Raw genomic sequence first — 24,421 nt, 5'->3', positions numbered from 1 at the left:
CAACATGCTTTAGTTCTGGATTTTGCTGAGTTTTCCAAGTTCATTTAATGCGAGCGTGACGTTTTTGGTTATTTTTTTCTTCTCATTTTTGTTTGTATACAGCTGATTAATGACCGAAGACAACACGTTTATTCATGACATTGCTGTTGATATCTCAAGAGCATTGAACTTAACCAACCCAAACGACTTGATTGCAAAAAAGGTTGTCCAGTTTGCAGAAAACAATAAAGATTTTGAAAAGTTTAGTCAAGGTAAATAAAAGGTGATCATATAAATTTCTTTTTCCTAATTCCATTTTATAAAAAAGTATGTAGCACCTTCGGTCGATTTAGTAAAACATTTTTAAATGACATTTATATTAAAATCCAAAATCACAAAAGAGATCAACAAAAGCCATCTTCAGCAAACTCGAAATTGGTTCAGCAAGATCAAAACCGAGGCGAAGTCCTCTTTTTAGGTAACGATTTACCTGGCGGCTTGATCACAGCAAAAAATAAATCTTCCAAAACGGATGAGGAAAGACCGATTTTCAAAGCACCCTCCAAGCTAGGTTTAGAAGAGCTTGCTCGTAAAAAGCGCCAAGCCAAAAGCAGAGAAGACAAGACAGAAAAGAAAGTGAAATTAGACTGGGAAGAAGAAGAAAAAGGTGTTAATGAAGTGGATGAAGGAATTACGAAATATAAACAATATCGACCGCAGCGAATGGAGACACCTTCTCATGGGGGCGGTGTGTCTGATAGTGCATTAAAGAGACTCGAAGAGAGAAAGAAGAAAGACAGACGTTCGATAACCAGTGACAGAGATAGTATGCCTCCTCCCGATACACCTAGACGAGGTGGTCTATTCAAGCGTAGCCAGTGGACTGAAATGACACCAAGCAGAAACCCAGGTTCGTTTACACCAAGAAACACACCAGGCAATATGACACCTATGCGACGTGATAGTGGATACAGCAGAAAATCAACTGGAAATGCAACTGCAGTTGCAAGGCGATCTTGGGAGTCGATGACTCCATCAGTTCGGTCGACTGCCTATGACGAATTAGCATTAGAATATCCTGAGGAATTCGAAGGCGATGAAAATGATAGAAGAAGATGGGAAGAAGAACAAGCACAGCTTGATAGAGAATGGTACCAGATGGAAGATGGCGGTGTAGGTGATCAACACATTTGTTTTATTCTCAAAAACTAATATTATACATTTTAGGCTGTGGATGAAACACATAATCCGTTTTCTCAATATGAAGATTACACCAGTAACAAGGAAGGAGAATTGGCACAAAAACAAATGAAAAAATTATCTGCTCGTCAAGCACAATACAATCGTGATACAGATATGTGGGAAGCCAGTCGAATGCTTAGTTCGGGTGTAGCTCAGAGAATAGAAGTTGATACTGATTTTGATGAGGAGAACGAAAATCGTGTTCATTTACTTGTACATGACATCAAACCAGCATTTTTGAGCGGTAAAACTGTCTTTACAAAGCAATTGGAAGCTGTGCAGCATGTAAGGGACCCAACATCAGACATGGCAATCATTTCACGTAAAGGAAGCAGACTTGTAAGAGAAAAAAGAGCAGAAGCTGAAAGAGCCAAGGCCACCAAATTTGATGTTGCCGGAACGACATTAGGAAATGTGATGGGAGTCAAATCGAAAGAAAAAGAAGAACAAGTTCAAGAAGATGGAGATGCAAAGGCAGACTCCAAGTTTGCTAGTCATTTAAAGTCTTCCGAGGCAGTAAGTGATTTTGCTCGTACACGAACGATGAGAGAGCAACGTGAGTATTTGCCTGTCTTTGCTGTGAGAGAAGATCTATTGAGGGTTGTTCGAGACAATCAAGGTATATAAAATAGACAGACTGGCATGAGCTATTTATTAATTATTTGTACAGTTGTCGTTATTGTAGGTGAGACTGGTTCAGGTAAAACCACTCAATTGGCCCAATACTTGCATGAAGACGGCTATACTAAATACGGTAAAATCAGTTGTACTCAACCTCGTCGTGTCGCTGCTATGTCTGTTGCAAAGCGTGTAGCTGAAGAAATGGGATGTGAATTAGGTGACACTGTGGGTTATACAATTCGTTTTGAAGACCAAACTTCTGAAAAGACTCTTATTCGATACATGACTGACGGTATTTTGCTACGTGAGTCCATGACATCGTCAGATTTAGATCAGTATAGTGCCATTATTATGGACGAAGCTCACGAACGTGCATTGAATACTGATGTCCTGATGGGTCTATTGAAAAAAATTCTTACACGACGAAGGGATTTGAAGCTGATTGTTACTTCTGCCACAATGAATGCAGAAAGATTTTCAAGCTTTTTCGGAAACGCACCCTGCTTCTATATCCCTGGTCGTACCTTCCCAGTAGATGTTATGTTTAGTAAAACTTCATGCGAAGATTATGTGGATAGTGCAGTAAAACAAACACTGGCTATTCATTTGTCTAAGCCAGTAGGTGACATATTGATTTTCATGACTGGTCAAGAAGATATCGAAACAACATGTACAGTCTTGGCAGGTAAAAATTCAGCAACGCCTTTTTTTTTTTTTTGAAATAAGAACTAAACTTCTTTTTTTTTTTTTTTTTTTTTTTTGTAAACTAGAACGTCTTGAACAACTTGACAATCCACCTCCTTTATCCATTTTACCAATTTATTCTCAATTACCTGCTGATCTTCAAGCAAAAATTTTCCAAAGGTCTGAAAACAATGCACGTAAGGTGATTGTAGCCACAAATATTGCCGAAACTTCTCTTACAGTGGACGGTATTATTTATGTGGTTGATACCGGCTACTGTAAACTGAAAGTATATAACCCTCGTATTGGTATGGATGCTCTTCAGGTAACGCCTATCAGTCAGGCTAATGCAAACCAACGTAGTGGCCGTGCTGGCAGAACTGGACCAGGGTAAGAAACAAAAGAAGAAGTCTAACTAAGTTTATTAATATTTTTTTGCAGCGTCGCTTATCGTTTATACACTGAAGAAGCGTTTAGAAATGAAATGTTTGTAAATAACATTCCTGAAATTCAACGAACAAACCTTGCAAGTGTTGTATTGCAACTCAAGTCACTTGGTGTGAAGAATCTATTAGAGTTTGACTTTATGGACCCCCCTCCTCAAGATAATATTTTGAACTCAATGTATCAACTTTGGGTTCTTGGTGCATTTGATGATATGGGAGACCTGACGGTTGGAGGTGGAAAAATGAATGAATTCCCAGTTGATCCATCGCTTGCCAAGATGCTGATTGCTGCTGAAGAGCACGGCTGTACTGCAGAAGTTTTGGTAAGCAAGATAAAACACGAATGAAAAATAATAACAAGTGATTTCTAATTAGACGATTGTATCAATGTTATCTGTTCCTTCTGTGTTCTATCGACCCAAAGAACGTATGGAGGAATCTGATGCTGCTCGAGAAAAGTTCTTTGTTCCTGAAAGTGACCATCTCACTTTGCTCCATGTATATACTCAATGGAAGATTAATCAGTAAGAGTATATATGACCATCATCTAGAATCCTTATTAACACGACGTTTTTTTTTCTAGTTATCGGGATGACTGGTGTACCAAACATTTTATTCATGCTAAAGCTATGCGTAAGGCTCGTGAAGTTAGATCACAATTGATGGATATTATGAAAACAATCAAGATGCCATATCTTTCTTGTGGAACGGATTGGGATATTGTTCGGTAAATTGATTATATTTACTTTATTCTTAATGATAATTAACATGATGTTTACATAGTAAATGTATTTGTTCTGCCTATTTCCATCAAGCTGCTAGAATTAAAGGCATTGGCGAATATGTTAATTGTAGAAGTGGTATGAAGTGTCATCTTCATCCAACAAGCGCTCTGTTTGGTGCTGGTTTTACACCCGACTATGTTGTTTATCATGAACTTGTTTTGACGTCTAAAGAATATATGCAGTGTGTCACAGCAGTCGATCCTTACTGGTTAGCCGAATTGGGCCCCATGTTCTTTTCAGTTCGTGATAAGGACAGAGGAATTGGCAGAAGATAATTATTTTTTTTGTAAAGCACAAAATAAAGTTTTACAACATTGTTTTCTTCCACATCCATATGTTACCAGTACAGCTGTATTGATTACATAGTATTTTGACTAGATTTTGGTTGCTTATCTAGACCTTTATGCGTTAATATACAAAAAAAAATTGGATTTTGTTAAAGTCTCAATACACTTTAAAATATTGTTTATTACTAGTACAAAGTCAATTTAACATTTACAATAAGATCTATAATTTGACTGTTGAAAGAGAAAAGCACAAGTACAACCAGGTTATAAGTTTGATAAACAGGCCATGAGCAGCTTAAGATCTTTCGAGAACAGACAACATGTCTTCAACTCTAGAAAATTTTTCGCGAGGCTTACCCAACCTTCCTCCCAAGGCAAATTCAGCAGCCTCGATCTTTTTCCAGTCCGAATAACTAACTGGCACAATACCTCTGTCTTTTAAGGTAGGGATCAATCCATCCGCACCTTCCTTGGATCCTCCTTGAAGCATTTCCTTTCCATTTTTCAAATCATCCACGATCGTGTCTGCGGTCTCATAGGCATCTGACATGGTCGACACGATCACCCCCGTCGGACCGCGTTTTAGCCAGCCAGCGGCATACATCCCAGGCACCTCCTTCTCGCCATCCACCACTTTACCATACTGATTGGGCACGATGCCCTTGCGAGCATCGAACGGTACGTCTGGTATAGGCGCACTTTTGTATCCGATACTCTTCAACACCACACCGCATGCATCCGATTCGAATTCACCCGTGGCCACGGCCTTTCTTTGATCCAGGGGTCCTTCCAATCGGTTGAGGGCATACTGGATGCCTCGTACTCTCGAACGATCCGCATTTCCCAGGATTTCGATCGGGCTGCGCAAGAACTTGGCGGACCAGGACTTGTCTGTGTTCTGGTTGGGTGAGCCCTTTTGGAGTAGGCCCATCAGACGTTTCAGCGGTCTGTTTTGACTCATGATGGACTCTGAGGCTTCGATCTCACGGCGAATGAGATCCATGTCTGCCTTGAATGCTACTCCAGGTAGAGACATCTGTTCTCTTAATTCCTTTGAAGTGAAAGAAACCTACAAGACGTTTAAGTGAAAAAGATCCTCTTGCTTTTCAACTTTTCTCTCTACCTGAACAGGTCCTCTTCTTCCTACGACATGAACATGTTTGATTTTACTTTTTGATAAAGCCTCCAGGGCATACTCTGTAATATCTGTCTTTCGAAGCTCATCAATAGGACTAAGAAGGATACGGGCAATGTCCAGAGCAACGTTTCCTTGACCGACGACAACAGCAGTATCTGTATCATCGAGTGGTAACTTGAGGTCTCTGTAAGCAGGATGTCCATTGTACCAGCCAACAAAGCTCCTGGCCGATTCCACTCCATAGATGTCTTCTCCTGGTATTCCCATCTTTCTATCTTCACTTGCACCGTAGGACAAAAGAACAGCATCAAAATGATTCTGAAGTTCCTTGATGTCCAATCCTCTCTCTCTGCAGCCTATAGACACATTCCCAAAGAAACGAAAACGGTCGTCTTCTGCCACTCTATCAAACGTTGCCATCACATTCTAACAAATAAAGTTAAGAACACTGATAATTCACTTTTTCCTTCTTTACCTTGACTTCAGGGTGATCAGGGGCTACGCCAAAGCGAACAAGGCCATGAGGTACGGGTAAAGCGTCAAACATGTCAATTTGTGAATTTGGCCATTCCTTTAGTAAACGATGCGCTGTATAAAATCCAGCTGGACCACTTCCTACAATGGCGAGTTTGAACGGCCCTGAAGTGGTTGAAAAGGCTCTTGAAATAATTGACATGAGGTTTTGGATGCTCTTTTTTTTTTTTTTTTTTTTTTTTTTTTTGCCATTTTTTACTATGCTCTTTTAGTCGGAGATTATTTTTCTGAGGAAGGTTTCGGAGTTGCATTTACCCAGGCACATCCTATTCGGAAAAATAGATTGACGACCTATTAGAAAAGGGTAATGATCGAGGTAAGTTTTGCTACGAGTGGATTGCGTAGAGATCTCTATAGACTACAAAGCACTTATAAAGTTGTGGTTTGCTTTCAAATAGTTTGATGTCCACTGTGATCACTATGTAAATGATCTTTCGAGTGGATTCACAAAAAAAAAAAAGTAGTTGGTGTCTTTATGATTTGAATAATAAACTGTCTTGACCTTTAAAAGCCCTCGAATGTTTTTTTTTTTTTTGACTAAATAAAGGTATTGAATAAAGTACAGATGAAGTACTTCATTATTCGTTAAATGATATGCCTAGGAAAGTAAACTGATATATGATTTCTAGTTTCACAAGAATTGGATTGATCACTTTGATGAGCTTTGTTAGGGTACAAATCATGTTTTTTTTTTTTCTGAGCCAGCACACAACGATACAACATTTCATTTTCAAAAAGGTACCTCGATGTATTCATTTGTTTTCTCTCCCTCTCTCTCTCTCTCTCTCTCTCTCTCTTTAGGATTTCTCTAGTTCACTGATAGGCTTAGTATAAAAAAAAAAGTCATGCTGAGCCCGTTTAAAAGGGTCTACAGCAAGTAAGCAAACTTGATTGATGGCTACAATCAATAGTGGTTGGTGTTTAAAGGCAAATGATATAATCTCCTTTGGGCCCCTTTCCTGACAATAGCTGCACAGTTGGTATTCGATCCAATGTGTGTCAATAAATAGGCGCCAAATGAAAGGGAGATGGGACCTGGTTACTATCATCCTTTCTTGATTTATTGAGATAGGATGAAGCTAATGTTGTCAGTGAAAGAGAGGAGGGGATGGCAGCAGGCTTTTCGGATAGTTATTTGATACAAGATGGCCTTCATAGAAAAATGGTGAGAAAGAGGTTGCGCTTTTGTTAAAGGTCTAGAAACATAAAGATGGGAAAGATTGGGTCGGAATATCAAATAAAAGCAAACTGAAGGATGTAGGGTATTTTATGCCGTCTAATCGGTCCTTTGTGAAGATACTAAAGGAAGCCCATTCAACCAGATAAAGAGCATGCTTGTACAAGTCATTAGATGATTACAATGAATTGAAAAAGTAGTGGGATTTGTAACCTTTTTTTTTTTAAGAAAGTCAAGGTTATTCTCACAGCAAATAATAGAAAATGATCAGAGCATATTTTAAATAAAAAGGGGGGTGATTTTTATGAATTTATTTACAAGATTAAAGCCACCAAGATTCACCACTGTGAACAAAGATATCAGTGTCTTCATGAATTGTATTTGGATGGTCCAATTCAAATATCTTTGTAGGCTGACTAGTTTCTTCCTCTTCTTCAACCATATCAGACCAAGACATACCACCACTAAAGAAAGCGGAATCAAATGAGTTCATATTGGATTGTTTAGGACCTGTGGGAATAGAAAGGTCGACGAGTGTGTGTTGATGATGATCTTGTTCGGTAATATAGATATGATCAATAGCCAAGAATTGTTCCTTGAGGACAGAGACTGAGGGACGATCGGATCCACTGGGAGTCAAGGCAGATTGTAACCAACGAAGGGTAGCCAAAGAGAGTTCAGGAAACAAGTCATCTTTCAACATGGCAGGATTTCGAGTGAATTGATGATAAGCAGGATCCATATGAGATGCTTCTTGCCAAGGCGTCCTACCAAACAAGATGGCCAAGAGTAAGATACCAAGGGACCAAGCATCAGAAGCAGCAGCATCATAAGGAACCAAATCAGTACCGTCATCAAAGTGTTCAGGAGCAAGATAAGAAGTAGAACCACAACCGAATTCCATCGAATATCTTTCACGTGTCGCTAAACCGAAATCAGCTACCTTACAGTAGAGTTCATCCTCATCCTCGTCTTGTTGCTTTAACAAGATATTCTCCAGCTTCAGATCTCGATGATAGATACCTTGAGAGTGCATATGTTCGACTGCATCCAATATTTGATGAAACCAAGTCTTGACCAGACCCTCTTCACGTACAAAATTAATTTCTTGATCCTTGATGACGAAATCAAAGAGATCACCTTGATCACAGAGTTCCATGATCATATAAAGATAATCTTGATCTTTGAATGAAACGATGAAGGGCAAGTAGATGAGGATGTTTAAGTTCAGATTGAATGTCCATTTCGAGTTGTTGAAGTGGTTGAAGTTCTGCAGATTTAGCCAATATCTTGACGGCCACATAACTATTGTCCTTGAGAGATTGACCGAGGAATAGACAGCCATAAGCACCATGACCGAGTATTTCGAGTAGTTGATATTCTTTATCGATTATTTTATCAACAAAGGAAGAAGCGAGTTGAGACCAATAGGCCTCATCTTTTGTTGTAAATGAGCTGATCATTGATTTTAATAATAATTCTTTTGTTTTGGTATACAAATAATAATTTCTTGTTGATGCAAATTATAATAATTCAAACATGTTTCTTTTTACAAATGATGGATAGCATAGATTAGTGAGGAGGGGGATAATTAGATGGACATGATTTAAAAAAGAAAGAGAATAGAATCAATTCCCTTTTTTCTTTAATTTATATAGTTTTTCATTGGTTTATAAATAAATAACTTTATTCTATTTTTGGCATACGCACTCATTCAATGATGACTCAGTTTTTTATAAGGTGATTTCCATTGGCTTTTACCCCTTTTATTTGTCATCGTGTATATGGGCTCAGTCAAGGTCTTGTTTTGGACATAAGAAAGGTGATACAAGTCGATTTCATTCATCATCCTCCATTTCTTGTTTCTAGATTCATTGTTGTCTTTCCCCTCCCCCAAAAAATATATTAAAGAGTCACTCGGGTTACAAAGTGGGGAAATAAAAAAAATAGAACATACGATTTCCTTTTTCTATGGAATAAGACGTCATAAAGTAAGTGACTTAATATTTACATGTGTCAGATGGACTTTTGTACCTTTTTTTTTTTTTTTTTTTCTTTACATAAAATGAACAAGACTTTTTTTTTTTCCAGTGTTTATTTTTTTTTTTTTTCCTTGTCTATCTTGAATACATTTGTTTACAAGTGTCACATACACACACACACGTGGACATCACTTAAGCAACTCATAACCAATTCAATTCCTTTCTTTTTTTTTTCTTTTTTTTTTTTTTTTTTTTTTTTGCATGTCCAATCGACCCACGTTAAAAAAGAGTATTTCTCGCAACTCGATTTTATTAAACAAGAAACCGAGTAAACAGTTGATAGTTGAAAATGCAGTATTTCCAGAACAACAAACCCTTCCTTCAATGACTGTTTGTAACCTAAACTTTTTTTTTGAGTCATCATCATCATCACTTATCCTTTCTTTTAGCGAAGTGAATCTACAAAGTCAATCAAAAGAAAGAAAAAGACAAACATTACAAATAATTTTATTAATCCAACTGATATCTTTGCACAAAATTTGAGTGATGCAGTGATGGATGCTGAAGGTAGAGGGATTAGGTTGTGAACCCAACTGATTCTTTATTGAATAGATTCTGATGATTTAGAAGTCTATGTCTATCGAGATAAACCTAAGCATAACAACTGGAATCATGATTTTGATCTTTATTATCAACAACCTTATTATTCATCCACTGACACAGATGGATGTGAATCATCTACTGCTCTTCCATTCAACACTCTATATTCTCATGAGAAATTACCTTCAAGACGTCCTGTGTTGAGATCAACCCTATCCGAGTTACCATCATCCATCAAAGAAATCAACACAAGAAAACTTAGACCGGTCTACAACACATTTTATTATTCTCCACCTCTTCATCAAATCGGTGATGATTATTATCATTTCAAGTCACGTACAACCAAAAGGAGACTCATGATCAATCATCACTCAAAAAAGTAAGCATCATTCAACCCTTCCGTTTATTCATACCCTTTTTATATTTAGCAAAAGAAATTGTTTGACTCTGTACATCTTGATCGCCATCCTACTCACATTTTGTTTTACCTTATTCTTTATCATCTTATTCGCCAGTCCATTAAGTGAAGTAGAAGTTGTCTCCATCTCAAACGTCTTGGGTACTCAAAAGGAATTGATCTTTAATTTACATGTTCGAGCCAGGTAACCTATTTCATATCCAAGAAACATATTAAAGGTTTCTATAGAAACAGTAACTGGTGGACAGTGAGCATGACAACAGCCGCATTCAGTGTGTTTGCTTCAAGTCATTATGTCCCAACCTCTTCCTCATTCGATCAAAACATTACCAAACTTGGTGCAGATCCTGCTGAATTCCTTGGCACAATCTATCACCTCGATGATCCCTTGATCTATCAATCAGGTTCCTTCTTTCATCCTACCGTAAGCATAGCCACCAGTCAGATCCAGATCAAGAGTCCAGGATCCACTAGGAATGATAACAGTGGCAATGAAAGATGGTAATCCAACTTAAACAGTCTGTTTTGTTTATTCATCATCCTCTTAGGTCCTTATTAATTCGATACCCTTATGAACTCACAGTCCGTGGTGTACTCAAATATCAAATCTTACCTACCTTTCCTACCCTATCTCAATTACACACAGTACGTGTATGTAAAATGGCCAGAGTAGACCCTTCCACAGGTCAAATATCTGATAATATTCCTATACCCGAGAAATCAATTTGTGATGACCCTTCTCCTGTTGAAGGATCACAAGCTCACTTTGCTTAACATACCATCCTCATCCTCTCTACTTTATGCTCAAGTCTATCTTTTTCATCGCAACTAAAATAAAGCACTTTATTCTTATGATCTAGGGAAATAGACTTGTTCTTTTCTTTCAACATGAAATGCTTTATTTTCTTATGAAATAGACTCACACAACAATAAAGTGTTCCTAGCTGACTTGATTTCATTCTTTCATGAGGAAAAAGAAAAAAAAACCCCCCCCCTTTTATATTTCAAACAGACTGTATTTTACATCACAGCCTGCCTTCCTTTCATTCTGTCTCCCCTTGATTCCGTCGTTGGCCCGCTGCACGTTTGATCCTCTTTGAACCCGATGTTCTATAGTGTCAAATATCGCCACTTTCTCCTGTAAAACGGCTCTTGTTTGCCGCAGAACTCATTCTGGTGTCCATGGCACGCTTTTCCTTTTTCCTTACGCATTCGCTTCCCCCCCTTGATTCCAAAGGATATTTTTTTGATTTGACTCGGATGATTAGGCTGTATTGAACATACCACGCATTTTTTAAAGTCTTTTATAAATAAAATGTTCGTTTCATCCTTTTATATATCATTTTGGTAATTTTTTTTTTTTTAATAAACTCCCTCTTGGCATTTACGGTAAGACAAGTTTGGTGTGTCGATTTCATCATGTTTTTCAAATCTAAAAAGTTAGATTACAAAGGGTTTGTCTGGTAAAACTATGTTGCTGTCTTGGTTTATAATAAGACGAATAACTGAAACCATTTTACGCGATTCACAGAGTTTGTGACAAATATTTTTATAAACCCAGCATGTGTCATTCATTCATCATTGATTGTTAGTAAAGATACCTATCTTGTATGAATTCATAAAATAGATGGACGCTTCACCTGACAATCTACACATCCGATAGAGTTGTTTTTGATTAAAGCAATCAGCAGTAAAACCATATCTTTGTAACTGCGTAGTATCTCTGTGTTACTTTCTAATTATTAGATCACGCAATACTTTTAAATGCTTAAATGAGCCGCGGTGTTTCAAGATACCATAATCACTCAAGCCAGATCAAACTGAGCGTAAAAGAAGCTAAAAAAAATCCCTTAAAGGATCAAAGGTGAAAAAAGAAAAGAACAGAAGGGAGGGGGGAGGGGATAAGAAGAGACCTGTGAAGAAATCATTGTTTGGGAAATAGGTTTCAAAAAAGGAAGCCATATAATAAAATAAAGGTTGAGCTCATGGAGTACAGTAGTATCAATAACACCTTTGGCAATGAAAAGCGAGCAACTTTTTCATTATCACAGTGTTGTCCAAAAAAAAAAAGGAATAAATAAAAAATTAAGATGAATGAAAATTTCTATTACTTTCACATACTTGTTTATCTTTCTTAACTGATGATCACTTTTACGAATGCGGTTCAAACAAATGATTGTTTAAAAAAAAGTCTGAGAAAGCTTCTCCAAATATTGATAAAGTGCAACGTGTCCTGACCCCAAAAAATCTTGAAGAAGTCAAGAACGATAAAGTCCTTGTTCGAGAGTGCTAATTCTGGTGTTATTGCTATCCTTACTGTAGTTGTTTCCGGTTCTTCAAAGGAAATATTTTTTTTTATATATAAGGAGCTATGAGCTCGGGTTTTTATTAAGTGACAGATAAGGATGGCACGTTCAAAGGAAATAATTAGAAAAGTATCTATTAAAAAATACCATCATCCATGTGCTTTCAATCTTGCTACCCAAGAACATATGCAACATCAGCGACACAATCAAGAAAATTTTCGTTTTACTAGTAAATTACCCGCTCTCAAAACATCAAATTTGACTGATTTCTCAAAGGCTGCTTCTATTAGACTATCTTTTGATGTCCCTCTTACTTTCACTGCTTATTCTATCTTAAACTACCTCAACTTTCTCCTATCAATCATTGTCAAAACTTCACTACTTTCCAAATCATCTTTATTTTTCCTCAAAAAACGTTATATATCCAGTAAATCATGCATCCAATAAACCCCCCCAATTCATACAGTGCCGTCAGTGCCAGATTGAGATTCTCAAAAAGCTTTTGGCAGTTTTAGTCGCTATCCGGGGCAGATGTTTTATTGTGTTCAAATGGCGGTTCTGTCATACTCAAATGGCTACATGACTAGTCTCAAATAGCAGTTTTGTTTATTAAAGAAAAAAAACTACAACCATCACAAACAAAACTTGAAGTCATAAAAAGGTGATTCATCTTCAGTTTAACTGTGAAGCCCTATTTTTGTTTTGGCAACAAAACATAGTTCATACACGCGTTGGTTAGTGTCCTTAGGAAGCTTACAGTGGATTTACAAACAGACGCAACCAGATTGAAACATCCGCATTTTTTTTTTTTTTTGAAAAAAGAGTAGTCCTTGATAGAAAGCTCAAATATGATATTTATGGTAATGTCATTTCACCTAACTTGGCTCCTAGTTGACACTATTTTCCCAAGGTTCATAATTTATTTTTCTTTGTTTAAAAATGGCAGGCATCGAATAGAAATATAAAGCTATATAAAAACTTGGTTGGCAGGTGGAAGAGTTTATACGCTTGTAGGTGTTTCAGTTGTTTGAAGAGGAATCCATTCAGATCTTGGATGTGGGTGACGTTTCTGAGGAGGTTTAGATTGTGATGGTGAATATAAAGCAGGCTGATGGGCGACAGTGGCGGTAATGGTGTGTGAGGTTACAATAGTGGGAGAAAACTTGAGTTAGCCACTCAAGAAGAGAGGCATTTTGACATTTAATTCAATTGTTTTCAGTCTTGGCAGCAGCGAGTTCCGCTTGTAACTGTTTTACAGTTGGCATGGATACTTTTTACAAACAAGGGAAAAAAATATACAGAAAGTAATGGAAAGCAGAAAATGATTTTTACAAAAACCAAACCTTCATACAAAAGTAAAAATCATGTTAGGCAAAGTTATTGGCTAAACACTGTATTCCTCTAACAAGATTGTTTAACAAAAACAATTTAAAAGTAGAACCATTTCTAAAACTAGCGAATTAGATCAACGCACACAAAAAAAAAAAAAAAAAAAGTAAAATGACTTACAATCATTGATAAGAGCTTCAGCAAGATAGTCTATGCTTTTAGATTGATAACGGGTTTATATTCAACAGATTTACAAAAACAATGTTTTTATTCTTATCGAATCATACAGAATCGGATTCATATCAACTGTGTCACACTATTTTTTTTTTTTTTTCTTCAATAAAACGGAGATAAAGTTTTAATTGGTGAAAGATTTCGTATGATCTGTGCTTCACAACTTTTCGCTAATGTTATCCTTCTTAAAGCGGATCAAGACAATAAATATCCGTTCTGTGAAACATCGTTTGTTTATTAGCACAAATATTTGCCAAATGTCGCCATCGAATCAACGTAATTTTTTTTTATAAATACAATGCATACTTTGAACATCTTTTCTTTTTTTTTTGTTTTCTTACCATTTAAAGTATGGCAGAACATATTAAAGATGAGCCTTTTATAGCAGATGAAAAGGAAATAGAAAATAAAGAAGAATATTGGTTGAATGATGCTAAAGATGTTAAACTCGATGAAGAAAATACAAACAATTTTAAAGAGAGCTATAGTGAAATAGACGAAACGGATATTGCCATCATCAATGATGTAACAGTTGTAGAAGACGACCCTGAACTTCTCTGTTTTACAATTCGTGGCCTCATTATTGGTATTGTAAGTATCAGTGATTTGTTTTGATAACGAATTATGTACTAATGTCTTTCAATAGCTTCTCTCTGCCCTTTCAGCCTCTGTACATCAATTGATGGCATTTAAACCAGTTGGTGTTTCTTTATCTAGTGTTTTCATGTTAGTTGTAGCTTATGTTTTTTGTACTGCTTGGTATACATTCCTTCCTAAAGGTGGCTGGATCAACCCTGCACCCTTTAATTATAAGGAGCATGCATGCGTTTACATCATGGTCTCAGCTGCTAATACTGCTGTATATGGAACGTATATCTTAAGTGCCCAAAGACTTTATTTTGCCGATCCTCCTGGACCTGCTGGCTCTATTTTCATGTTGCTTGCTACACAGTTTATAGGTTATGGTATTGCTGGACAACTTCGACCTTACATCGTATACCCTGCTAATATGGTTTGGCCCCAATCTCTACCATACATCTCTGTCTTGAAGACACTAAATACCCAAAAAGATGAAGCTCAAGCACGTACTAAATTTTTCTTCATCGTATTTGGCGCCGTCTTTATCTATGAATTTATCCCTCAATACATGTTCCCACTTCTCTCTGGTTTCTCTATTGTATGTCTTGCCAGTCGAAATAGTAAATTGGTGCAAAATCTCTTTGGTGGAACATCTGTAAATGAAGGCTTAGGCATTTTCAACCTTAGTTTTGATTGGAATTACTTGCAAACTACTACTCCACTTGTCCTTCCTTTTTGGGTACAACTCAATTATTACAGTGGTATTCTTGTCCTCTGGCTTGTCGCTCCTCTACTCTATTATTACGACGTCTGGAACGCCAAGAGCTTTCCTTTTCTCTCTAGTAATATCTTCCGTCTCTTTGACAATGGAACCTCAGTTAGTTATCCTCAATCTGAGGTTCTTAATGCTGACAACTCCCTCAATTATACCTTATTAGAACAAGTTGGGTATCCTCAATTTGCGACTGTTACTGCTTTCAGTTATATTATTATTAACTTTGGTGTTACTGCAAGTTTATCGCACGTTTTCCTTTTTTATGGTAAGCAAATCTGGAGAGGTTTTATTGACGCTTGGAAAAAATCTTCAGCAAATGATGATATTCATATGCAATTGATGAGAAAGTATAAAGAAGTCCCCAATTGGTGGTACTATATCATTTTCTTTATTGGTGCTGGTGTTAACATTGGTATGGCTTATGCTAATAACAGTCAACTTCCTTGGTGGGGTGTTATTGTCGCAATCATCCTGTCTGTCTTCCTTTCACTTCCTCTTAACTTGATTGGTGCTGTTACTGGTGCTCATTTTGGTCTGAATGTCCTTTCAGAAATGATTGGTGGTTTCATCTTACCTGGATATCCTATAGCCAACATGTATTTCAAGGCTATTGGTTACAACACCATGAGTCAAGCAGGTGTCATGGCGAAGGATCTGAAGATTGGCCATTACCTCAAGGTTCCTCCCAGATGGACTTTTTTTAACCAAATGGTTGGTACTTTGGTGGGTTGTTTATTCAACTATCTTGTCAATAAGATTATTATTGATAATGAATACGATATTCTCAAAGTTTCTGGTGGTAACCAATTCTGGAGTGGTATCTCTGCAGAACAGATCAACTCTGCTGCTATTACTTGGGGTGCTGTTGGCCCCATGATCATGTTTGGTCCCAACAGCCGATACTATATTGTTCTTTGGGCCTTTGTCATCGGTTTCTTTCTTCCTGTTCCCTTCTGGTTACTTCATCGCAAGTTTCCCAATGCTGGTTTCCAATATGTTAATGTGCCTACTTTTATGATGGGTCTCTATGTCTTGCCTGGTAGCAGTTCCGCATGGATGACGAATTCTTTTATCATTATCTTAATCTCTCAATTCTATCTGAAGCGAAGATATACCGCGTGGTTCTCAAAATACAATTACTTGCTCTCAGCTGCTTTGGATTCAGGCACCTCTCTCATGGTCTTTTTTGTTTCTTTAGCCTTACAAGGTGGTGGCAATGGTGTTGCTTATAACTTCCCTACATGGGCTGGTAACCGTGATGACCTTAAATACATGGATTACTGTTGTGCTGATTGTTAGTTTCATCCCCTTCATTCTACTAACTTTTCGTTTATATCTTTAATTTTTTTCTTAATAATACCTACCCAATGTATATAAAGATACTTACCCTCCTGTATCGCGTAATATGTAAAAAAATAATTATAATAATAACGTTTTGATTGTTTAAAGCAAACTTTATGCATCTATGTCTAAGTTATTCGAGCCATAATATGAACGAGGCCTCGGTTATTGATAATATCATCTGGACGTTCATAGAATCTGTCTTGAAAAGATTAAACTAATTTACGCTTGTTCTTTTGTTCGAAACTCAGATCCCATGACGTGCTTTTAAACGAATTCGTATGCAAATTTATACTTTTTTCTTTTAAAAAAAGATTTCATGGCTGACGAAGGAAATTGGTGTTTAATCGAAAGCGATCCTGGTAAATTACACCATCCCCTAGTAGAGATTTTTATCTAACATTTTCATTTTCAAAGGCGTTTTCACTGAGTTGATCTCTAACATGGGTTGTCAAGGTGTGCAAGTTGAAGAAATTTGGAGTTTAGATGAAGGAACCATGGAGAATTTAAAGTAAATTGAAAAAAAAACTAGATCCCTTAAACTGTAATTTATCTGAACTGATATATTTTTAGACCTATCTATGGCTTAATTTTTTTGTTCAAGTGGCAGAATAATAAAGCTCATAAAGAAGAGCTTCCTCAAATAGATACAAATGCTGACCATGTCTTTTTTGCGAACCAAGTGATTACCAACGCCTGTGCAACTCAAGCTATTTTGTCCATCTTATTAAATAGAGATGATATTGATATCGGACAAGAACTAAGAAATTTTAAAGAATTCACTGAAGATTTTCCACCTGATGTAAAAGAAAGCGATAATATTTTCACAAAATATCTAGAAAAAAAGTAACACGAAAAATCATTAGATGAAAGGATTAGCAATTTCAAACAGTGAGTTGATTCGATCTGTACACAACAGCTTTGCACGATCAGATCCATTTGTGAATGAGATAGTAGACCCAGATGCTGGCAAAGATCAGGATGTCTATCATTTTATTGCATACACACCTATACATGGAGCACTGTTTGAATTGGATGGATTAAGTAGAGGACCTGTTAACTTAGGAAGTTGTGATGAAAACAACTGGGTGATCAAAGCGAATGAAGCAATCATGGAGCGCATGAAACAATATGGAGCATCCGAATTGCATTTTAGTCTTATGGCGCTTACAAAGGACCAAATTGAACTGTACGAGGAACAAATAGAAGAGCTGGATGGTTTAATATTGTCTCTTTCAGAAGATTTAGTAGAAGAAAGAAATAGGTTGAATCATGAACGTAGTATGCTGACCCATAAGTTACATCTTGAAAAGGAAAAAAGACAGCGATGGCACGTAAGTGTTGAACAGAAAAAGCAAAAAAGGATATATATATAAATTTGCTAACACAATTTCACAGAGAGAAAATACATTAAGAAAGCATAATTTTATCCCTTTAATCTATAACCTATTAAAACATCTTGCCGAGAAAGACCAACTCCAGCCATTAATGGCAAAAGCAAAAAGCAAATCTGCTACTGGTACTACTTCCAACAAACAGTAATAAAAAAGTCGCGTTGTTCCATATTGTAGTATACAGTCCTTAATGCATGACATTTTTTTTATATATACTTTGTCAAACATATTTATCTTCTTTTTGAAGTTTAGGTATTGTGGCATTTAAGAAGTTAGTCTCTTGATATCGTCCTATTGTCGTACATCTCACAAAATGCACATAACACTATGGGAAATCATGCATGTTTCCACGTAAATTCCATTGAAATTGGACTTATCTTGTCTCTCTAACATTTGCATCCCACTCATAAGAAATAATTATTAATTCAAGGTCATGGGCAGCTCAATTTATATGAGAAAGCACACACCTTCCTGTGCTTTACTGATACAAGAAAGACTTTTTTAAATAAGATGAAGTATCCTTATGAGAATAATGATTCTTATCAATCATTGTATCGCTTTAATGAATGATATGATTACCACCAACATGTTTTTTTTTTTTTAATTCGGCATATAAAAGCAAGTAAAACAAAGGAGAGAGGAAAAGGAAATAATAAACAATATATATTTCAGTATAACTGATTATACTAGTAGTACAAACCCCCTTGGGGCCTGTAGTATAGCTTCGTTTTGGCTTAGTCTTTCACAAAACGATTACAAGTTTAAAAAAAGATGAGTTGCTTACACTTTGTATTTAATTATTAATAGAATGTATTAGATATTAAATATATAGTAGAAACAGGATATATATACATATGGATTGAGTAAAACAGTTTTTCGTGTACTACAGTCGCGATTAGTGTAAAATGTATCTTGTTCTTCCTCAGTACACTATTTTGTTGTATAAACTGTTCCAAGAATAATATTTTTGCGATATGTTCGTCTAGGGTTACTAAAGCTTGGAACCACATAATATGTTTTCTTATCTTCTTCAACTTTTATACATGCAGCACATTTCTTTTCTGGTGTACAAGCAAGAACACATTTATGTGTTATTTTCTTTTTATCAGTTGCAGGTGGAGCAGGTGGAGCAGGAGGAGCAGGAGGCGCTGCAAGGTGAATACACTGATGCATAAATACAGGTTGGGGATAAGAGTGAAGATGGGGATAGCAGGCACATACAGGGGCTTGAAAGCACGGTGGTGGAGGTGGCGGTGCTTTTTCCTTTTTTTCGGGTTCTGGTTTTTTTTCAGGCTTTTCGATGATAATTGCTTTAACTTTTTTGCTCTAAACAATTTTAATAAAAAGCACTACAAGATATCACTTTTTCACTCAATATTACCTTTACAAGTTGCATTCAATTGGATTGCCTCTGAGACTAAGTGTAAAAAAAAAGTATAATTAAAGAAGAAAAAAAAAATCTGATAAAAATGTCCATTATTTATACAAAGCTGATTGTTACGGTATTTCCTGAAATGCTAATTTTTGTAACTTTCAAGTTTATATAAAGAAATGGAACGACGTACTATTTTGAAGGGAAAACTGTGGTCAGTGCACTTTATCAAATTCATTTTCTCCACCATAATTATGAAAAAAAAAGAATCATCGCCATAGATTAAATGAACGATATGAAGAAAAACTACTCAAAAACAAGTGCCTTGCTATTTTAATATCTTGCCAAAGGAGGCTCAGCATATTATTATATGAAACTGCTCACGCGGAACTCATTACTTGATTAGTAAAAAATATACAATCTTCCTTTTAATTTCTTTTTTGTAACATTAGATCACACTGTATGCCGTTTTAAGATTGATCAGACCCATATTTATCTGAATCACTCAAAAGAGAAGCGCGTTCCAACTTTGCTCTATAAATACCAATTGAATCGAATTGAACACAAATCCTGTAATTTTCTCACTTCAGCTATAAGAGTAATTGAGTACACATAGCGCTCATCTTTTATTAATTTGTTTTATTATTCAATTATTTGAACTTTTTTTAAATTCGATTTGAAGAGTATATCAGTCATTGAAGCATGATATATATCATTCAATTATACTTCTCGCGTGCCATGTCAGATGCTATCATACAAAAGCCCCTTTTTCCTTTTTATAAAATATGTGTATTTCTAAATAGTCATGCACTACGATCGCATTCGAATAAAAAATAGGCTGCTTATGAATGCGAATTGTGATATTCTATTAACTTCAGTTGATATTCTTTTCAACGCGTGATGTTACCAAAAATGTAAATGATGGGCTGACATCAAAGGATAGTGCTGATCAATTAGGGCAACACAATTTGTCATAATAGCCACATCACCACTACCGTAATTCTCAAGGTTTTCGCTGCCTTTTTCCTGAGTTATTTCTTTTTTTGGCTGTTGGAAACAATTTCAATTTCTGCCCATTCTCTGAGATCATTTTAATATATAATTCAAAAGATATACTATTGCAAATAGTTTCAAAAGAAGATCTGAAAGAAGTGTTTATTTAATCGATGAAATATGCGATTAAAGGAAAACCTGTATTGCTTTTTATTTTCTTGTAATGCTTTCTCTACAAAATAATACAGATCTTCTTTTTGGCATTCGTCAAGAATGATTTACCTTTTGATGATTTAGTCGTTCTTGGAGTGCTTGTGGTAGATTCAAGTGGTTGAGAAGAGTTGTCAGAAGACGGGATTTGCTGAGATGTGTTGATAGAAGGCATCTGGTGAGAAGCGTTTTTTGAAGTAGTTAATGGTTGAGAACGTTTATCTACTGCGGAAGGTGACAGAGGTTCATTAGAAATAGTCTGCTGTTGAGGAGTGCCTTCAATAGCAGACTCTTTATTCGATTTAACAAGAGCTGGTGCAGTGCTTTGGGAAGCGGCAGCAGGAGGGCTTCTCAAGAAGCTATCAGTATCAATAACAGACGAGTTTACAACGGATTGAATACCATACTGAACAAAATCGCTCATTTTGCCACCACTTTGAGTGTTGTCTGTAACTATGGTAGATGGACCCCTATCAGCTGCTGGTATCTTTGCTTCATCTGTAACACTTTTACGAGGTTTATCGTAAAGTCCTCCTTCTACGTCGCTTTTAACCTGCTTTATGACGCTATCGATATCAATAAACTTTGAGTCAATAACAGACTGTATGTAATCATCATTATCAGTACTCAAAATTTGTTTCGCACAAATATTCTTCTGCTTTGTAGGTTGTTGAGAAACCTCTTTTGGTTGAATTGGAGCTGCAGGTAAAGATGATGCTGTAAATGATGATTCCTGAATGAGGGGTCGATCACTATCTTTAATACGAGAAGGAATGCTTACGATAGGGGTAGGCGGCTGTGGCTGGGTTGTAGCTACTGTGGAAGTTGGCTTCGATACAGAGTCATTTTTTCCCTTTCCAACAGGTGCAGCTGATATACCACTCCCAAGCTCTTCAACATTTTTGCCAGACGATGGTACTGCTCCTCGAGCAACAGCAGCTGACTGAAGCCCTGTGTCATCCTTTGTTTCTTGATCAAAGTTTTCAGGAGGAGGCACCATACTTGATTTTGTTTGGTCGACATCTTCCCCAGACAATAGAGCACTGGCCGACTCTTGCTGCTTATACTTCGAAGGAGGTTTTATAGTATTTTTTTGATCCAGCTCTTCCTGAGTAGATTTTTCTTGATCGACTGCCCGTTGAGGTGGAACGACAACGTTTGTTCCTTGACCCAAATTTTTCATAGGAGGCACGGCTTTTTCAAGCTGGTCCTCATCCCCAGATATAGGAGGGAGCGGCTTTTCGTGCGTAGACAAAGGAGCTTCCGATGGCAAATCTGTAGAGGTTACCGTTTTACCCTCTTCAGTTAATGAAGCAGAACCAATTTCAGGGCTGGTAGGAGAAACATTGGGATGTTCTTGCGCGGCAACCGAATCTGAAAGAGCCTTTTTACTTTTCTTCTTGAGTCTTTTCTTTTTGCTTTTTGACATAGTGGCACTGTTATCCATTGTGTTTTTTTCAGATGGAACAGGAGGTTCCGACATTTTTAGTGAGACTTAAAAAAGGAAGTGAAAGGAATTTGGGATTTTTTATAAAAAAGTAAACGGTTTATTTCATGATATAACTTAGACACTTTTGACAAATAGTAAATTCTTGTACAAAGTAAACCTTCAATATCATTCCTCAGTAAAAACTAGCTCCATACACACAAAAAATGGAAGTGACAGTTCTAAACGTATTAAATGCTATACAAAATGACTTCATCGGTAATTAAATATAATGAAGCAGCAAAATGAAGGGCATTGCATCATGAAGAATGGCATAATAAGCCATCTGTTAGACTAGATATTTATTTTGTAGGATTCGTTATAAATTTCCGATATGTTTCAGGTTAAAAAACAAAGAAATGTAAGAATACACAAGAGGTTTACAACATGCTTTATACTTTTTTACGCTTGATAAGACCAGCCGAAAGTATGTTTACCGCCGCCCTCTTACTGTTTTCCACTTGTTTTGTTTGTTCTTTGGGTTTTACCTTGATTTGGAACTGAAATGAATTATCAAATATGCTTTCAATTTCTTGAACCGCAGTGTGTGTTGATGCCAAAATTGATTCTTTATCATGAAAGTCAAGTTCCATGAGTTTGTTCCAAAATTTAGTAAAATCATCTGTACTTTCTTCTTCTTTGATTGACCCAGATTCAGCCTCAGGGCGATTCAATCTTAGCTCAAAAAATCCAGTGATTTTACCAGATCCACATTCTTCACTGAAAGCCAACACTTCCCAAAAGTTTGATACTGACATATCGTCCTCTAAATTATCTTTTAAAAAACGCGATTTAGCATCGTCTTCAAATTGCGGAATAACATCTGCTGCTTGCGCATCTGGAGGATAAGAGGTACCGTATTTCCATTGAATATGCTGGGCACTCTTCCAATTTCGTTTCCTTGCACCGCTTTCAATCAATGCGCTTGGCTCATCCTCAATCCCAGGAACAAACCACCATCCTGTTGAATCAATACTCACCTTGTTAAGTAGATGAAGCCACCAAGATACCAGATTACGGTCTCCTAATACAGTCTTTTCCGTGTTTGTGGCAGAGTGTGCAAATAAATATTGAGGCTTGGCTCTTGCAAAGACAAACACCGAGCTTTGTGGTGGTAGGCTTTCTAGGTAAGCTAAAATAAGTTTACCCGTGACACCCTTAGTGGTTGCCTCATCTGTTATTGTGGTGTCAACTTTGGAGATATAAATAACGTGCTGCTTTACTTTTCCTTCCTTTGACGAAATAGTATACTCATATGTCTCTAGTCCGCAAATAAATCCGATCGAAGGCGTAGATAACAAAATTAGACGATGTCGTAAATATGTATCATCAGAAGATTTTTTAATCAATGGAGATGAGCATTTGCTTAAGTTAGAATTAAGATTATAAACGTTGAACGTCGTGTCTTTAGAAATATTCGAAAGATGCTGTTCCAAATGTTGTTGAAAAGACATTCTGAAAAGAACAAGACACTGTTGATTTATTCTCTTTTGGTGGCTGATATAAAAAGAGGGTCGAGCAAACACAATAAAGTCCGGTTCCAAAGCAAGTTGCTCTTTTTCCTCAAAGATTAAATAGTGGTGCAGTAATCACCAAGAATTCTACTACATCAAGTAGACCCTTTGAATATAAAAAATAAAAAGTCTAAGCTTGCACGGCCATTATGAGGCAAATGATAAACCCCACAAAATATATTCTCATACCTAGTACTATAAGAGACCGAGATGCATTAGATATGCTAGTTAATGACCATGAAACCAATGCTTCCCTTTATGCATTTATATGTAAATCTCTTGCATATTTGAAAAGAACACAAAAAAAGGTTCTAGAGAAAAAGGCATTGGGCTTTTGTATACATAAACGTATGGAATATAAAAAAGAACTAAATGCTAAATCAATGTCTGTTAATTTTCTTAATAAAGCCAGATATGACAGTAATACCAACTTGGACTTGATTTTATCAGCAATCAACAATTATCACCTATTTATTATCATTCCCGTCATGACAGAACTCGATGACAAACAAATGTCTATCAGTGTGATAAATGATATTCTGAGGCTAATACAAAGGCTGGCTAATTAAGCAGTAGATCTAAAATCGGATTATTCCAAGATTATTATAAAATAAAGGATAGTATTTCTAACCGTATAATCCCAGATACATCACATAGCTTAATCAATATGAAGGAAGAGTAGCGGTTATAGAGTCTGCATTTCTACAATAACTTTCCATTTGCAGATTGCTTATCCTCACACAGTGGAAAGCCTCAATATGGGTTAAAATTGCTTACAGCAATTACCTAGTACATCATCTGTCATCATAACATCTACTTTTTCTCTACCTTCAATGCATATCGTCAAATTTATCACAAACAGGCCTCTCTGTTCTTCGCCTTTATCTATAACTGACTACACCTGTATTAACCAAGCACGAACAACTGTTTTTCGAGAAGGCACCAAGATTAGCAACTTAAAAAACGTGAGCAATTTCGATCTGGTCAATTTGACT

At 36.5% G+C, this 24,421-nt stretch overlaps 10 protein-coding genes across 10 annotated transcripts; 4 read left to right on the top strand and 6 right to left on the bottom strand.

Annotated features, from left to right (window-relative positions):
* Positions 1-109: 109 nt before the first annotated feature.
* On the top strand, positions 110-4,032 carry RO3G_00192 (uncharacterized protein; the record flags this gene model as incomplete). The annotated part of the gene is made up of 9 exons (XM_067654783.1): positions 110-251; positions 308-1,152; positions 1,207-1,840; positions 1,892-2,527; positions 2,613-2,916; positions 2,968-3,295; positions 3,348-3,496; positions 3,556-3,699; positions 3,756-4,032. 9 exons carry the CDS (start codon positions 110-112, stop codon positions 4,030-4,032), a joined length of 3,459 nt encoding a protein of 1,152 aa, XP_067510884.1.
* Positions 4,033-4,339: 307 nt separating this feature from the next.
* RO3G_00191 (uncharacterized protein) lies at positions 4,340-5,858 on the bottom strand (the record flags this gene model as incomplete). The annotated part of the gene is made up of 3 exons (XM_067654782.1): positions 4,340-5,113; positions 5,168-5,608; positions 5,658-5,858. The coding sequence occupies 3 exons, from the start codon at positions 5,856-5,858 to the stop codon at positions 4,340-4,342; spliced, it is 1,416 nt and encodes a 471-aa protein (XP_067510883.1).
* Positions 5,859-7,215: 1,357 nt separating this feature from the next.
* RO3G_00190 (uncharacterized protein) lies at positions 7,216-8,238 on the bottom strand (the record flags this gene model as incomplete). Its single annotated transcript, XM_067654781.1, has 1 exon — positions 7,216-8,238. The coding sequence occupies one exon, from the start codon at positions 8,236-8,238 to the stop codon at positions 7,216-7,218; it is 1,023 nt and encodes a 340-aa protein (XP_067510882.1).
* Positions 8,239-9,429: 1,191 nt separating this feature from the next.
* RO3G_00189 (uncharacterized protein) lies at positions 9,430-10,667 on the top strand (the record flags this gene model as incomplete). Its single annotated transcript, XM_067654780.1, has 5 exons — positions 9,430-9,442; positions 9,488-9,854; positions 9,991-10,077; positions 10,122-10,394; positions 10,442-10,667. The coding sequence occupies 5 exons, from the start codon at positions 9,430-9,432 to the stop codon at positions 10,665-10,667; spliced, it is 966 nt and encodes a 321-aa protein (XP_067510881.1).
* A 344-nt stretch (positions 10,668-11,011) lies between these two features.
* On the bottom strand, positions 11,012-11,314 carry RO3G_00188 (uncharacterized protein; the record flags this gene model as incomplete). The annotated part of the gene is made up of 2 exons (XM_067654779.1): positions 11,012-11,194; positions 11,282-11,314. 2 exons carry the CDS (start codon positions 11,312-11,314, stop codon positions 11,012-11,014), a joined length of 216 nt encoding a protein of 71 aa, XP_067510880.1.
* A 2,799-nt stretch (positions 11,315-14,113) lies between these two features.
* Positions 14,114-16,415, top strand: RO3G_00187 (OPT family small oligopeptide transporter; the record flags this gene model as incomplete). Its single annotated transcript, XM_067654778.1, has 2 exons — positions 14,114-14,353; positions 14,409-16,415. 2 exons carry the CDS (start codon positions 14,114-14,116, stop codon positions 16,413-16,415), a joined length of 2,247 nt encoding a protein of 748 aa, XP_067510879.1.
* Positions 16,416-16,776: 361 nt separating this feature from the next.
* Positions 16,777-17,999, top strand: RO3G_00186 (uncharacterized protein; the record flags this gene model as incomplete). Its single annotated transcript, XM_067654777.1, has 5 exons — positions 16,777-16,819; positions 16,875-16,968; positions 17,031-17,259; positions 17,324-17,791; positions 17,856-17,999. The coding sequence occupies 5 exons, from the start codon at positions 16,777-16,779 to the stop codon at positions 17,997-17,999; spliced, it is 978 nt and encodes a 325-aa protein (XP_067510878.1).
* A 782-nt stretch (positions 18,000-18,781) lies between these two features.
* Positions 18,782-19,247, bottom strand: RO3G_00185 (uncharacterized protein; the record flags this gene model as incomplete). Its single annotated transcript, XM_067654776.1, has 2 exons — positions 18,782-19,177; positions 19,233-19,247. 2 exons carry the CDS (start codon positions 19,245-19,247, stop codon positions 18,782-18,784), a joined length of 411 nt encoding a protein of 136 aa, XP_067510877.1.
* Positions 19,248-20,448: 1,201 nt separating this feature from the next.
* RO3G_00184 (uncharacterized protein) lies at positions 20,449-21,873 on the bottom strand (the record flags this gene model as incomplete). The annotated part of the gene is made up of 1 exon (XM_067654775.1): positions 20,449-21,873. The coding sequence occupies one exon, from the start codon at positions 21,871-21,873 to the stop codon at positions 20,449-20,451; it is 1,425 nt and encodes a 474-aa protein (XP_067510876.1).
* A 431-nt stretch (positions 21,874-22,304) lies between these two features.
* On the bottom strand, positions 22,305-23,366 carry RO3G_00183 (H3 K56 histone acetylation protein RTT109; the record flags this gene model as incomplete). The annotated part of the gene is made up of 1 exon (XM_067654774.1): positions 22,305-23,366. One exon carries the CDS (start codon positions 23,364-23,366, stop codon positions 22,305-22,307), a length of 1,062 nt encoding a protein of 353 aa, XP_067510875.1.
* Positions 23,367-24,421: the final 1,055 nt, after the last annotated feature.

The sequence above is a fragment of the Rhizopus delemar genome, genomic scaffold, assembly GCF_000149305.1.
Source record: "Rhizopus delemar RA 99-880 supercont3.1 genomic scaffold, whole genome shotgun sequence".
NCBI lineage: Eukaryota > Fungi > Mucoromycota > Mucoromycetes > Mucorales > Rhizopodaceae > Rhizopus > Rhizopus delemar.
Note: the sequence above shows the minus strand (reverse complement) of the source record. Positions and strands in the feature narration are given on the sequence as shown.